General features: G+C 44.7%; 1 protein-coding gene across 2 annotated transcripts; it reads left to right on the top strand.

Moving 5' to 3' along the window:
* The first annotated feature begins 4,072 nt into the window (after positions 1-4,072).
* On the top strand, positions 4,073-10,481 carry DYNLL2 (dynein light chain LC8-type 2). Of its 2 annotated transcripts, XM_082244633.1 has the most exons (3): positions 4,073-4,219; positions 8,540-8,678; positions 10,061-10,481. In XM_082244633.1, the coding sequence occupies exons 2-3, from the start codon at positions 8,547-8,549 to the stop codon at positions 10,196-10,198; spliced, it is 270 nt and encodes an 89-aa protein (XP_082100759.1). In that variant the 5' UTR covers positions 4,073-4,219; positions 8,540-8,546; the 3' UTR covers positions 10,199-10,481. The 2 variants fall into 2 exon arrangements, with proteins under 2 accessions (XP_082100759.1, XP_082100760.1); XM_082244634.1 differs by lacking the exon at positions 4,073-4,219 and having other exon boundaries at positions 8,519-8,678.
* Positions 10,482-13,450: the final 2,969 nt, after the last annotated feature.

Genomic DNA, 13,450 nt, shown 5'->3' with positions numbered 1-13,450 from the left:
GTGTACCTTGTGTCTTGGTTGCATATTTTGTACAGTTTCACCCTAGAGCTGCACGATTAATCGTAACAGAATCAAGATCGCGATTCACTCCCCCTGACGATCTTAACATGACACTTGCTCGATTCTTTACATAGCTGTGAGGGAGCAGCTTTCAAAAAAAAAAGAAAAAAGAAAAAAAAAGAGCCTCCCGCAAAAGCCTATCAGCATTAGTCTCCCACTGAACTGTAAACACAAATGATTACATTGTATCTTTTCTTTCCCTCTGCCGGAGGAAGGAAGTTTAGCCTCTTAAAGACTAAACCTTTTTCCTACACTTGTTGCTTGCAAGTTAAATCAGTTTATTTTTCCTAGAAAAGTAGTTAGAACCCCCAAACATTTATTTATTTTTTTTTAGCAGAGACCCTGCAGAATAAAATGGTGATTGTTGTAAATTTTTATGTCACACTGTATTTGCGCAGCAGTCTTTCAAACGCAATTAATACACTTTAATGAATAAAAAAATAAAAAAAATAAAACAAAACCGTAAAGTTATCCCAATTTTTTTTTATAATGTAAAAGATGTTACACAGAGAATCGTGATCTTTATTCCAAGCAAAAAAATCGTGATTCTCATTTTGGCCAGAATCGTGCAGCTCTATTTCCCCCCATATTGGGCCCCTTTGCTGGGGATGAATAGCTTGAAGCCCAGCCTGCTGGTAAAGTGGACAAACGACTCATCCTCGCAGATACAGTTGTCCGGGATAAATAAATGGGCAAATTGTTTGTAAAGAAAATGTAAAAATGGCCGAATTTTATACAACTTATGATATGCTGGGTCATTTCGGGGAGGGCACTGGGTATTATCGTTATAATGTAGTAACTGCATAATTATCAAATATATGGGCATTACTCCTAAGTAAATCATCATGTGATGGGGTGGGTGGACCAGTATGAGCGTAAATCATTTTTTTTTGGTGAGTCCCACATTAAATTTGAGGCCGAAAAAAATCTTGTGCTCCTCCACTGTTAGTTCTCTCATAGGGATGGGAATAATATGACATGGATTATTGGCTGTAAATTGTTGTGCATAGAGGTTGCACTGGACAACAATTGAAGATAATAGGTCATCGGTAAAAACTAAATGAAAAAAATATATGGGGGCAATTCTCCGTGCTCAACTTGCTGGGCAGTGAAAGGGGGGATGTTAGCTGCTCCTGAGTTAGGAGGAAGCCAGATAGGGGGGTGACACCATGTTTTAGAGCCCGACAGGGAGGGGTGACACCATGTTTTAGAGGCCGATAGGAGTGTGACACCATGTTTTAGAGCCTGATGGGGGGGGGGGGGTGACACCATGTTTCAAAGCCCCATGGGGGGGGGGGGGGTGACACAGTGTTGTATAACCCAATGAGGGGGGGGCAGACACCATGTTTTAAAGCCTAATAGGGGCATGACACCATGTTTTAGAGCCTGATGGGGGGTGGGTCCATGTTTCAGAGCCCGATGGGGGGGGTGACACCATCTTTTAGAGCCTGATGGAGGGTGACACCATGTTTTGGAGCCCGATAGGGGGGCTGACGTCATGTTTTAGAGCCTGACAAGGAAAGGGGGGGTGACACCATGTTTTAGAGCCGAATAGGGGAGGTGACACCATGTTTTAGAGCCCGATGGAGGGAGGGGGGGGTGACACCATGTTTTAGAGCCTGATGTGGGATGACATCATGTTTTATAGCCGGGGGGGGGTGACACCATCTTTTAGAGCCCGACGGGGGGCGATGCCATGTTTTGGAGGCAGATGGGAGGGTGACACCATGTTGTAGAGCCCAATGACGTGGGGGGGGGGGGCAACACCATGTTTTAAAGCCCGATGGGGGCGTGACACCATGTTTTAGAGCACGATGGATGGGAGTGACACCATGTTTTAGAGGCCGATAGGAGGGTGACACCATGTTTTAGAGCCTGACGGGGGGTGACGTGACACCATGTTTCAAAGCCCCATGGGGGGGTGACACCCTGTTGTATAGCCCAATGAGGGGGGGCAGACACCATGTTTTAAAGCCCGATGGGGGCGTGACACCATGTTTTCGAGCCTGATAGGGGGTGGGTCCATGTTTCAGAGCCCGATGGGGGTGGGGGTGACACCATCTTTTAAGAGCCTGATGGGGGGGGGTGACACCATGTTTTGGAGCCTGATAGGGGGCTGACGTCATGTTTTAGAGCCCAACAAGGAAGGGGGGGGTGACACCATGTTTTAGAGTTGAATAGGGGAGGTGACACCATGTTTTAGAGCCCGATGGGGGGGGGGTGACACCATGTTTTAGAGCCCAATAGGCGGGTGACACCATGTTTTAGAGCTCGATGGGGGGGGGGTTTAACACCATGTTTTAGAGCCTGATGAGGGTGGGTCCATGTTTTAGAGCCGGATGGGGGGGGGGGGTGATACCATGCTCTAGAGCCCGATGGGGTGTTGACACCATGTTTTAGACAAGGAAAGGGGGGGTGACACCATGTTTTAGAGCCGAATAGGGGAGGTGACACCATGTTTTAGAGCCCGATGGAGGGAGGGGGGGGTGACACCATGTTTTAGAGCCTGATGTGGGGTGACATCATGTTTTATAGCCGGGGGGGGTGACACCATCTTTTAGAGCCCGACGGGGGGCGATGCCATGTTTTGGAGCCAGATGGGAGGGTGACACCATGTTGTAGAGCCCAATGACGTGGGGGGGGGGCAACACCATGTTTTAAAGCCCGATGGGGGCGTGACACCATGTTTTAGAGCACGATGGATGGGAGTGACACCATGTTTTAGAGGCCGATAGGAGGGTGACACCATGTTTTAGAGCCTGACGGGGGGTGACGTGACACCATGTTTCAAAGCCCCATGGGGGGGTGACACCCTGTTGTATAGCCCAATGAGGGGGGGCAGACACCATGTTTTAAAGCCCGATGGGGGCGTGACACCATGTTTTCGAGCCTGATAGGGGGTGGGTCCATGTTTCAGAGCCCGATGGGGGTGGGGGTGACACCATCTTTTAAGAGCCTGATGGGGGGGGGTGACACCATGTTTTGGAGCCTGATAGGGGGCTGACGTCATGTTTTAGAGCCCAACAAGGAAGGCGGGGGTGACACCATGTTTTAGAGTTGAATAGGGGAGGTGACACCATGTTTTAGAGCCCGATGGGGGGGGGGGGGTGACACCATGTTTTAGAGCCCAATAGGCGGGTGACACCATGTTTTAGAGCTCGATGGGGGGGGGGGTTTAACACCATGTTTTAGAGCCTGATGAGGGTGGGTCCATGTTTTAGAGCCGGATGGGGGGGGGGTGATACCATGCTCTAGAGCCCGATGGGGTGTTGACACCATGTTTTAGAGCCTATTGGGCGGTGACACCATATTGTAGAGCCCAATGGGGGTGGACACCATGTTTTAGAGCCCAATGGGGGGGGGGTGACACCATGTTTTAGAGCCTGATGGGTGGGGTGGGGGGGTCACCATATTTTAGAGGCCGACTGGGGGGGGGGGGGTTACACCATGTTTTAAAGCCTGATAGGGGCGTGACACCATGTTTGGCAGCCCGATTGGGGGGTGACTCGTTTTAGAGCCCGATGAGGGGGTGACACCATGTTTGGCAGCCCGATTGGGGGGTGACACGTTTTAGAGACTGATGAGGGGGTGACACCATGTTTTAGAGCCCGATGAGGGGGTGACACTATGTTTACCTCACCAGGTAGTAGTACCAACCCTAGTGACACCACTGACCACAGGGAAGCAGCAAATAATGAAATAAAGGTGACACCATGTTTAATAAATGGTAACTGCTCATGATACACAGTACCTTAGCACAGTCCCTGCCATTCAGTCAGGGTTAATAAAACACAGTTACCAGCATCATTCCTCCCTATAGCAGTCGGTGAGGTGGATGTGACAAACTTCTGACACGTTCGGGGAGAAGCAGGAACCATGAAATAGACGTAGTCGGTGATAGGCCACTGCTTTTCGTGGTCCGAAGCTCCGCAATTCCTCTCACGGCATTGTGGGATGAAATAAGATGTAGGCAGAGGAGAGCGAGAGGAAAATGCCTGCAGTGCTGGGGAGGGCGCGGCTTCCACCAATAGCGGCGGCGGTTGGTTGAGCCACTGCAGGGGGAGGAGCTGCTATTTTACAGGGACGCTGAGTATCAGAGCGCTAGCTAGGTCTGGAGAGAGACAGAGCGCACTGAGGGGGTATCGCTACACTGTGATAGGTAAGAGGGCTGCTTGGTCTGAGGGGAGGGGGGGAGTCCGGGCCTCGTGGACGCTGCTCTGCTTTCATTGTATGCTGGAGCTTTCTGGAGGCTGCCTATGTATCAGCTGGGCGCGACTCCTATAGAGTGAGTGAGTGAGGTGGGTGTCCTGGTTGGGGCCGTGTTAGCCTTACGCTGCAGACCTCCTAAGGGGTGAATAGGGGCCTCCTGGTCAGCCTGGACTAGTGTAGTGTTAAAGGGTATGGCTAGCTACTGACCAATGGCCCAGCACTGCTAAAGCCAACCTCCAGCACTCTATACCTGACATTGCCTTTATTCCCTACTACAGCTGACCATAACTTACTGACTAATTGATTGTAATGACCATCTTCTGAGCAGCCATGTTTTGCACATGGGGATCTTCCTAGAATTTGGGGCCTGAATGTACTGTTGCTCATGCATGCCCTCCTGTTATGTAATTTGGATGTGCAGGGGGTGGCCTAAGGAGCACAGCTAGTCTTCATATGGATGATGCGGTTTTGTGGCCCAGCAAACATGTTGTTTGGGTGGGTCATGTTTATCCCATGTCCACATAAAACAGCTGCATCATCTCACGTGTTTCCTAGGTAGCTATACCTTTCTAATCCTATTCACCAGTTCCATTGGAGTGTCACTCCACCTTAACTCCAGTAGTGGGAAGAAGCTGCTGAGACCAATGCCACCGTAGTCCCAATCCACCTTAATGCCAGTAGAGTTCCTGGGACGATAATGCTGAGACCAATGCCACCGTAGTCCCAATCCACCTTAATGCCAGTAGAGTTCCTGGGACGATAATGCTGAGACCAATGCCACCGTAGTCCCAATCCACCTTAATGCCAGTAGAGTTCCTGGGAAGAAGATGCTGAGACCAATGCCACTGTAGTCCCGATCCACCTTAATGCCAGTAGAGTTCCTGGGAAGAAGATGCTGAGACCAATGCCACTGTAGTCCCAATCCACCTTAATGCCAGTAGAGTTCCTGGGAAGATGCTGAGGCCAATGCCACTGTAGTCCCGATCCACCTTAATGCCAGTAGAGTTCCTGGGAAGAAGATGCTGAGGCCAATGCCACTGTAGTCCCGATCAACCTTAATGCCAGTAGAGTTCCTGGGACGATAATGCTGAGACCAATGCCACTGTAGTCCCGATCCACCTTAACACCAGGGTAGAGTTCATGGTAGTGGGTACTGATACCAATGCCACTGCAGTGTATATGATCCCTTTAACACTAGGTAAGGGCTCATGCTAAGAGGTTATGAAGACCAATGCTATAATAGCCTCAATCCATCTTAACCCCAGTAGAGTTCATGGAAAGAGGATGTTGAGCTCAATGCCAGGTAGTCTCAATACACCTTAACACAAGGGAATTGTTTACGGTTAGAAGGTGCTGTGACCAATGCCACTGTGGTGTATCCATCCCCTTAACACCAGTGGAGAGTTCACAGTAAGAAGCTGCTGGGACAAATGCAATAGTAATGTCAGGCTACCTTAACCTCTTCACGCCGACGGAACACAAATATGCGGCCTCCCCTTTAGAGGGTTGTATCGGGGTGATGCCTGCAGCAAGTGGCATCACCCCGGTACTGTTTAGAGTCGAAGGTTGGGTATCTTTTAATGACGACTGATGCCATTACAAGGAGCGGGAGGGCACGTCCTCCCTTCTGTGGCTTACCCAGGTCTCCCATTCCAGAGTCCTGAGCAACCGGCCTGCACATCAGCTGGCTGGCTGAAGACCAAACAAACACAGATTTTGCTTTGCTTGTGTCTCCAATGTAAAAACCCGGAAGTAATGTCATGACATCACTTCCGGGTACTGGAGCCTTAAAGGCACCAGATTAAAAAAAAACAAAAAACAGCCAAACCTGGCATTTTGAATGCTTTAATTGCAGGGGAGGGGTTTGGGGTCTCTTAGACCCAGATTTCTCCATAAAGAGGACCTGTCACTGCCTGTTACTGTCACAAGGGATGTTATTCCTTGTGACAGCAATAAGTAATCAAAACATTTTTTTTTTTTTTTAAATGTGACAGTGAAAAATGTAAAGCGCCCTGTCCTCGTGCGCAGAAGCGAATGCATACGCTAGTAGCGCCTGCATATGTAAATGGTGTTTAAACCAAACGTGATGTATTTCTTTGATCGTCGGAGTGAGAGCAATAACACTAAACAGGTAACCGTTACATTTTTTAACACTTGCATATACCCAATGAGGTGAATGACCTCAGGTGATAGAGGTGAAAAAAATCGACCTACATAAGTTGTATCTGTTTATCTGCAGTCAGCTCTCTTCTGCATCTATTCAAAGTTCAGAATTTTAAAGCTTGTCGGAGTTTAGGAAAAACGGGGCTGAGAGCTGAAGTTACTCTGGAGAGCTGATTTGGAGGAATGGGACGCATTCTATGCGTGAAGGTAAAAATAAATTGTGTAGCAGCCCCCCTAATACTCACCTGAGCCCCATCTCAATTCAGTGATGTTCATGAGAGCAGTGGCTCTCTGGGGTCTCTGCCTCCTTATTGGCTGAGATAGCATTGGCTCCCGCTGCTGTCAATAACAGCTTATGAGGGGGCAGGGCTGAGCTGTGCGCTTTGTCTGAATGGACAGGCAGAGCAGTGGCTCAGGAGGCCCTATTGCAAACTGCTTGCTATTGGGGGCAGGAGGGAGGAGCCAGGAGCACCGGCGCAGGACCCGAGAGGAGGATCGGGGCTTCTCTGTGCAAATCCACTACACAAAGCGGGTAAGTATGTGTTATTTATATATAATCACACATACTTGCGTGTGTGTGTATATGTATAGAAAAACGCATACCTGCTTTGTTATATAATATAATTTTTTCGCCCTTTTAAAATTTGATGTACGATGTAAACACCCGGCCCACAAATAATGGGCTAAAAATTATTCAAGCAGAAAATTACTTCAGCACTGACAATATATCATATCCGTGAAAGTAAAAAAAAATGAAATACCCAAACACCCTGCCATGTATTCAATACTTATTTTTTTTTATACTTTCACTTTTTCACTTTTTTATTTATATTATCACAAATGATTTGACATCTTGTCAGTGCTGAAGTCCATTTCCACTTGAGTATAGTTTAGTCCATATATTGGTGTATGGTGGCTATTGACATTGTATTTACCTTTGCAGATTTTGGTGACAGCATACATAATTTCTTCATGTATATGATGGGCATACTAGCAGCGCAGCACTATACACTTTATTTTGGTGGTGTGGGACCACATTACCCGTGCATGCAGCAGCTTACTGGTAAATTACGTTCTGTGGCACCGCATGCTATTTTTTTTGGCCAACTTAACACCAGCCAAAAGTTCACAGTAGAAGCGTTTCTGCTCTCAGCTGTGATCCTGAGGCTAGGGCTCAGCCCAGAACATCAGAGGTGGCTTTGCTGGACACGTGCTGATCACCAACTAAATTGACACTACTTAGTTCTACGCCCACATTTCAACCTTGGCTGTTCAAGCATTGTTCACATGGAAGCTCAAAGCATTGTTCGTTCTTGGCCACCCGTAGCTGTCAACATGGTTCCCAGGCTAAGGTCTGCTCATCCCCAGCTATGTTTAGCTACAAATGTTGCCAAAGCAAACTACAGTATTGCCTCCAGGATGTATTTTTCAGCAGCTACTTTCCAGCGTTTGTCTGTTGGCTTGGCTGTAGTGTTGTGGGATACAAACCTTGCATGGTAAAGTCTCTTCTACAGGATGCTGTTTTGTTACACTAACTTTGGACTGTTTCTAGATTGGTGGACTTGTGATCTCTTGTGTGATTCTTTGTACTCAAGGTCACATTTAGCTAGTTTGAAATACAATTAATCAGCCAAACTTCCAGTTATAACATGTTACTGACGGTCAATTGGCAAGGTAGCTACAAATATTAGCTGTGTTGTAGCCTAGAAAAGACTTAAGTGACTTTGTACTTTTGACAGGTGTTTGGCTGTGTGGATTTTTTTTTTCCTAGAAAACTGGCAAAATAGTCTAAATTTAATGAGATGTAAAATGCATATTTAGTGGTGTACTGCATACCTCAAGCAGCAAAGGTGGTTCATAAGAATGACTCCGTGTAGGCCACACCACAAATATAGCGGGTCATAATTCTGTATACTCTTGTTGCCACTATCCCAAACTAGGCTTATTACCTACTGAATGCTATATTGTTTGTCAGCCTCTTTCCCATAAAGACACTTGCACTCACACTATTTGTTTAAATGTAGGCTATCGGTTCTCTGCAAGACTTATTACTGTCAAGAACTGAGGGTGTGCCTGAAAGCTAACATGTTTTAATCCTCTGTTCTAGGTACAACATGTCTGACAGAAAGGCTGTGATCAAGAATGCTGACATGTCCGAGGACATGCAGCAAGATGCTGTGGACTGTGCCACACAAGCTATGGAGAAATACAACATCGAGAAAGACATTGCTGCCTATATCAAAAAGGTATCTTACAAATGTGTGCCAAGTTTAACCATGCCAGGTTTAAATGTCGCTTTCTTTTTTTTTTTTTTTTTTTTTTTTTTTTTGTGGCATCACATGATCTGGAGGCTGAGAGAATATAATTAAGTATTGCTTAGTTATATAATTTTTTTTTTTTTTTTGTGTGTGTTCTCAAACTTCCTTTAGGGGGTTACTGCATGGAGCTTTTATGGCAGAAATTGTAGAAAATCTTTAAAAAGATATTGCATATAGCACCAACTTACTTTTTTTTCTGAACTCCAGGCCTTGCGCAGAGTTGTGAACGTTCCTCTATAGTACCACATGCTTACTCTGATTTCACTGCACACCGTGAGCTTCACATTGTGAATTAGAAATTGTAAGTCAGAGCTTGCCTCATTTCCTGGCTGGCGGATGTCCAGATCCTTAAAGTGTTACTAAACCCAGGACCCTGCATTTACTAGATCTGTTCTCCCCCAGTACACAACCTAGAAATGCAATGGTTTTAGTAAATCTAAACTGCTAAATACTTTCATCAGCAGTATATAGCAGTCTTGTGACTTCTTCTACCAGTGTCTGGTTAAAGCTTGTAGGGGGAGTTTTAATTAACTTGGCTGAACTATGAGGCTGCAGGACACCTGTGCCTTATTGCCCTGTGCTGATCACATGAACTCTCCCAAGAAGACACAAAAAAACTCTAGTAACACACCAAGCTGTACATGTGCAGCCTGTCCCCAATGCTCTATTCCCAGGAGATGGATTGGGGAATGTGGGGGAAGACAGGATCAAACAGCCTTTTTACAGTATAAAGGGTTACCGTTTATGTTCCACAGTGAGTATAACAAGCATTCTTTCATGCTCATACAGACTTCTTTCACTCTTGTGGCTTTAGTAACACTTTAAGCTGTTTCCTCCTCTCTCCTGTTCCTTGCATAACTTTCATTCATTGGATTTCAGTTCTTTTGTTTAACCACTTGCCGACCGCTGCACGACTATATACAGTACAGCGGAGGTCAGCCCCTCCTGGGCAAAGTGACGTATGGGTACGTCACTAGCCCATGAGCCCTTTAGGGGGCGAGTGCGTGTCACTGGCTCCTTCACTAACATTCCCCGGGCGTGTGACTGGCGGCTCCGATGTCTGCCGGTCACTCGCAATCTCGCTCAGGAGAGGGAGAAAAGCAGACGGCTTATGTAAACACAGCCTTCTGTCATTCTCCCTTAGATCATGACATATATATTAGTTTAAGTGCCAGTTACACAAGACCATTACTTTTAAGAATTGTATGACTTTGTTGCATCTTGTGCCCCTCAGTTCTTGGCATATATTGGTTGCTCTAGTAATGTGACTTTTCCCTTTGCATTTATGTTGATTTTTCTTTCTTTTGTAGGAATTTGACAAGAAATACAACCCAACTTGGCACTGCATTGTTGGCAGAAACTTTGGCAGCTATGTAACACATGAGACAAAACACTTCATCTATTTCTACTTGGGCCAGGTTGCAATTCTCCTCTTCAAGTCTGGCTAGAAAAAGGCACAATGAAAATTATGGACTGTAATGCACTGATGGCTGGAGCCAGGATCCCCTCTAACATGGCTGTGCAGCTGCATGGACTGTATACTATATTTAATGTGTATATGTTGCAGTAAAATGACTTTTGTTTAGTTGCCTGGAGACAAGGCGGCTTTATTTTGTTACTGCTTTTTTTCTTTTCCTTTCCCCTTCTTGTTGTAATGCACTTGGGGAAACTGTAAATGCTTTTCAATGGCCTTTAAATGGGAAGAAAATAAACTATAATACATCAAACATGCCAGTGATACTTCAACTTTTTTTTTTTTTTTTCTTTTTTTGAAAAAAGAAACCTTTTTGTTAAGCTAATAAAGTGTATTTAAGATCCCAGGATAGCCTGTGCTGATGTGAGTTGTGATTGGTGTACATGGCTCTCCACCAAAACTACAAATATTGTTTCCCTACAGGATTTGAAGGAGGGATAAGTATTGAAACATTTTTTCCAGTTTCCCCTAAAGGTCATAATGCTCTTACTGAACTGGTGCATATTTCAGTCTAAGAGTATTGTGCCCTGTTTACTTGATATCTGCAGCATGGGAAAGGATTTATTTTTGGAACAGAAGGTACAGAGGAATCAAATGAGTCTGTCATGAAATTATATTCCATAGTAGTCTGGCGTTTGTAAGGTCAGATTTGGCTTCATGGTGACTGCCTGGGGAATTGGTGTGTGCTGCAGGTGGGGTTGCCAACTCTAATAGGTTCCTGCTTTGTACAGAGATTTTGGAGTTGCTGCTGTAAGATGTATGTGGAAACAGATTAATAAAACCTTACTCTTTGGTACTGGGGAGCCCCACAAAACTTATTATTCAACAGAAGTGGAGTTGAAAACCTTGATCAAAAGCCAGTACAGCAGCTCCCCTCAGAACTTATTCTTCCAACAATTTCTCATAAGCATTGTGGCTTTTGCTTAATTGAGAAGACACAAATGAGTTTGGTGATAGTGGATGGAAGAGTAGAATTGTCAGCCGATAACCCTTTTGCTGGCCACTGAGCTCAATAAGTTATCTGATGACAATACTTGTATTCTTCGGAGTGGACTTAAGAGGAAGTTGCTACATTAAATTATTTCGGCAAACTGCGTCTTGCTCTTAAAAGCCTTGCATTTTGAATCTTTAACTTGCTATGTATTGTAGATGCATGGCAATAACCAATCTCTAATAACATGGTTGCACGTGGGTTTTTTTTCCTCTTCAGCTCTAGTTTGGGGATATGCAAGTGCTGCCTGTCGCTATATAAACGGCTGTAAGCTGGATTTTGGAAAGCTTTATCATTTTTAAAACTTGATCAAAAATCCTGGCAACGGCTTTCCAAAGTGACTGCCAGAACTACAACTCCTTTTTTTTTTTTTCATTATGGTTACTTCCCCAAAATGATTAGATGTTTGTGGGATAACTGGAGCTGAAGGGAAATGCTAGTTGCATGGCTCTGACTTCGAATGAGTTGCTAGAGCAAGTAATTCTGCCACAAATATTGGAAATTCTCATCTGCATAAATGTTCACTGGGTAAACATAAATGTCAGGCAACTAGTAAAACAATGGCTACTTGTATATTTCTTGGCAAGACAGGCAGTGCTTGTATATGAATTGTATAGTTGCAGTTAAAAATGTGAAATGGAGTCTTGTAAATTTTGAAGATGTTAACACTTTGTTTTGTGGGGTGTTTTTTTTTTTTTTTTTTTTTTTTTTTTTTGACCAGTGATCAGAATGTATGTGAAAGTGAGGATTTTGTGAGTTTGGTCACATGACACTAATTGGCAAATACTGTGGCTGGAATCCCATAGAACAGGGGTGTCAAACTGGTGGTCCTCCAGCTGTTGCAAAACTACAAGTCCCATCATGCCTATGCCTGTGGTCATGTTTGTAACTGTCAGCCTTGCAATGCCTCATGGGACTGACTTGTAGTTCCACTACAGCTGGCGGGCCGCCAGTTTGACACCTGTGCCTTAGAACTTTCAAGTAGATTACTTGGGCTCCATTCACTTGTGCGCCTTGTCATGCAGCTTTGGACTTCAAAGTCACGTGACAAGTCGCAGCCCATTTATTTTCAATGGCACCTGTTCAAATCAGTGCAGCTTAGTCACAGCGACTTTGAAAAGGTGCATGCTCTACTTCAGTGTGATGTTGGTCCTGAGAATGTAAAGTCACACTGAAAATCATGCGACTTTGAAGATAATGTGATAATGTGAATGGAGCCTTAATGTGAACCGCACAAATGAATTGCTGAACTGTATATTAATAAAGCTCGACGGATGTGGGTTTTCTTATATTTACTTTGAATATTCTTGTGGCACAAAGGGGGTTTGAATAAATGGGGGACATGCTGGATGTTTGTTTCTTATTCTTTACTTCCCATGGAGGAAGTTTCTATTACTTGGAGAGCCATAAGATTTTCCCTAGTCAAAACAGATCTGACTGGAGCTATACTTTAAAGGTGCAACAGCTGTCTAGGTGGCTTATTAAAATAGTGATGGTAAGTGCTGTAATTGGTTTGTAATTCAATATACATAGCTTAATCTGTCAAAAAAAAAGCAAGTTCACATGGTATGGCTTTCACACACCTGAAGTGGGACATCAACCATTTTCTTAAGTTTGTGTGGGGGGGGGAGTTTATGGAAAATGTCAGGGTGGTGGGTTTTTCCCCCCTCAATAGGTTGTCATGTTACCCCCCCCTTTTTATTTAAGAGATTTAGGGGCCCCCCACGCACAAGCTGTGGTGTTCAGCTGCTTTTTATGGCCGAATGCTGTGCTTTGGACCCTTTATAACTTTTTTTTTTTTTTTTGTGATATAATGCTTTGGAAACTGAATATATTGCATAAGATCCATGCTATTAAAAGTAGTGTCCGTTATGTGAACAGTGCTATTATTTATCCAGACATTGTGCATTTTGCTTTGTATTTAATGCATCATACAACACCAGGGAGCACGTGTACAAACCAGTAACTGATGTCACATTTTTTTTTCCTTGCTTGTATAAATAAAACTGCTCATAAGGAAAAAAAAAATGCAGGCTCTGTTGCAGAACCATCATATAGGAAACAAGTGTAAGGGGGCAAAAAAAACTGGAGATACTTATAATACACGTCAGTGATTCAAAATATTGAAGCCAAAGGAATTGGCATTTTCAGAAGAGGTTACAATTTGGTAACCTATGTATTGCTCTCATGACAGGTTTCCTTTACAAGGGTAAGACTATTTAGGCACGTTTAAGT

Source organism: Pelophylax lessonae (genome assembly GCF_965119305.1).
Source record: "Pelophylax lessonae genome assembly, chromosome: 2".
Classification (NCBI taxonomy): domain Eukaryota; kingdom Metazoa; phylum Chordata; class Amphibia; order Anura; family Ranidae; genus Pelophylax; species Pelophylax lessonae.
Note: the sequence above shows the minus strand (reverse complement) of the source record. Positions and strands in the feature narration are given on the sequence as shown.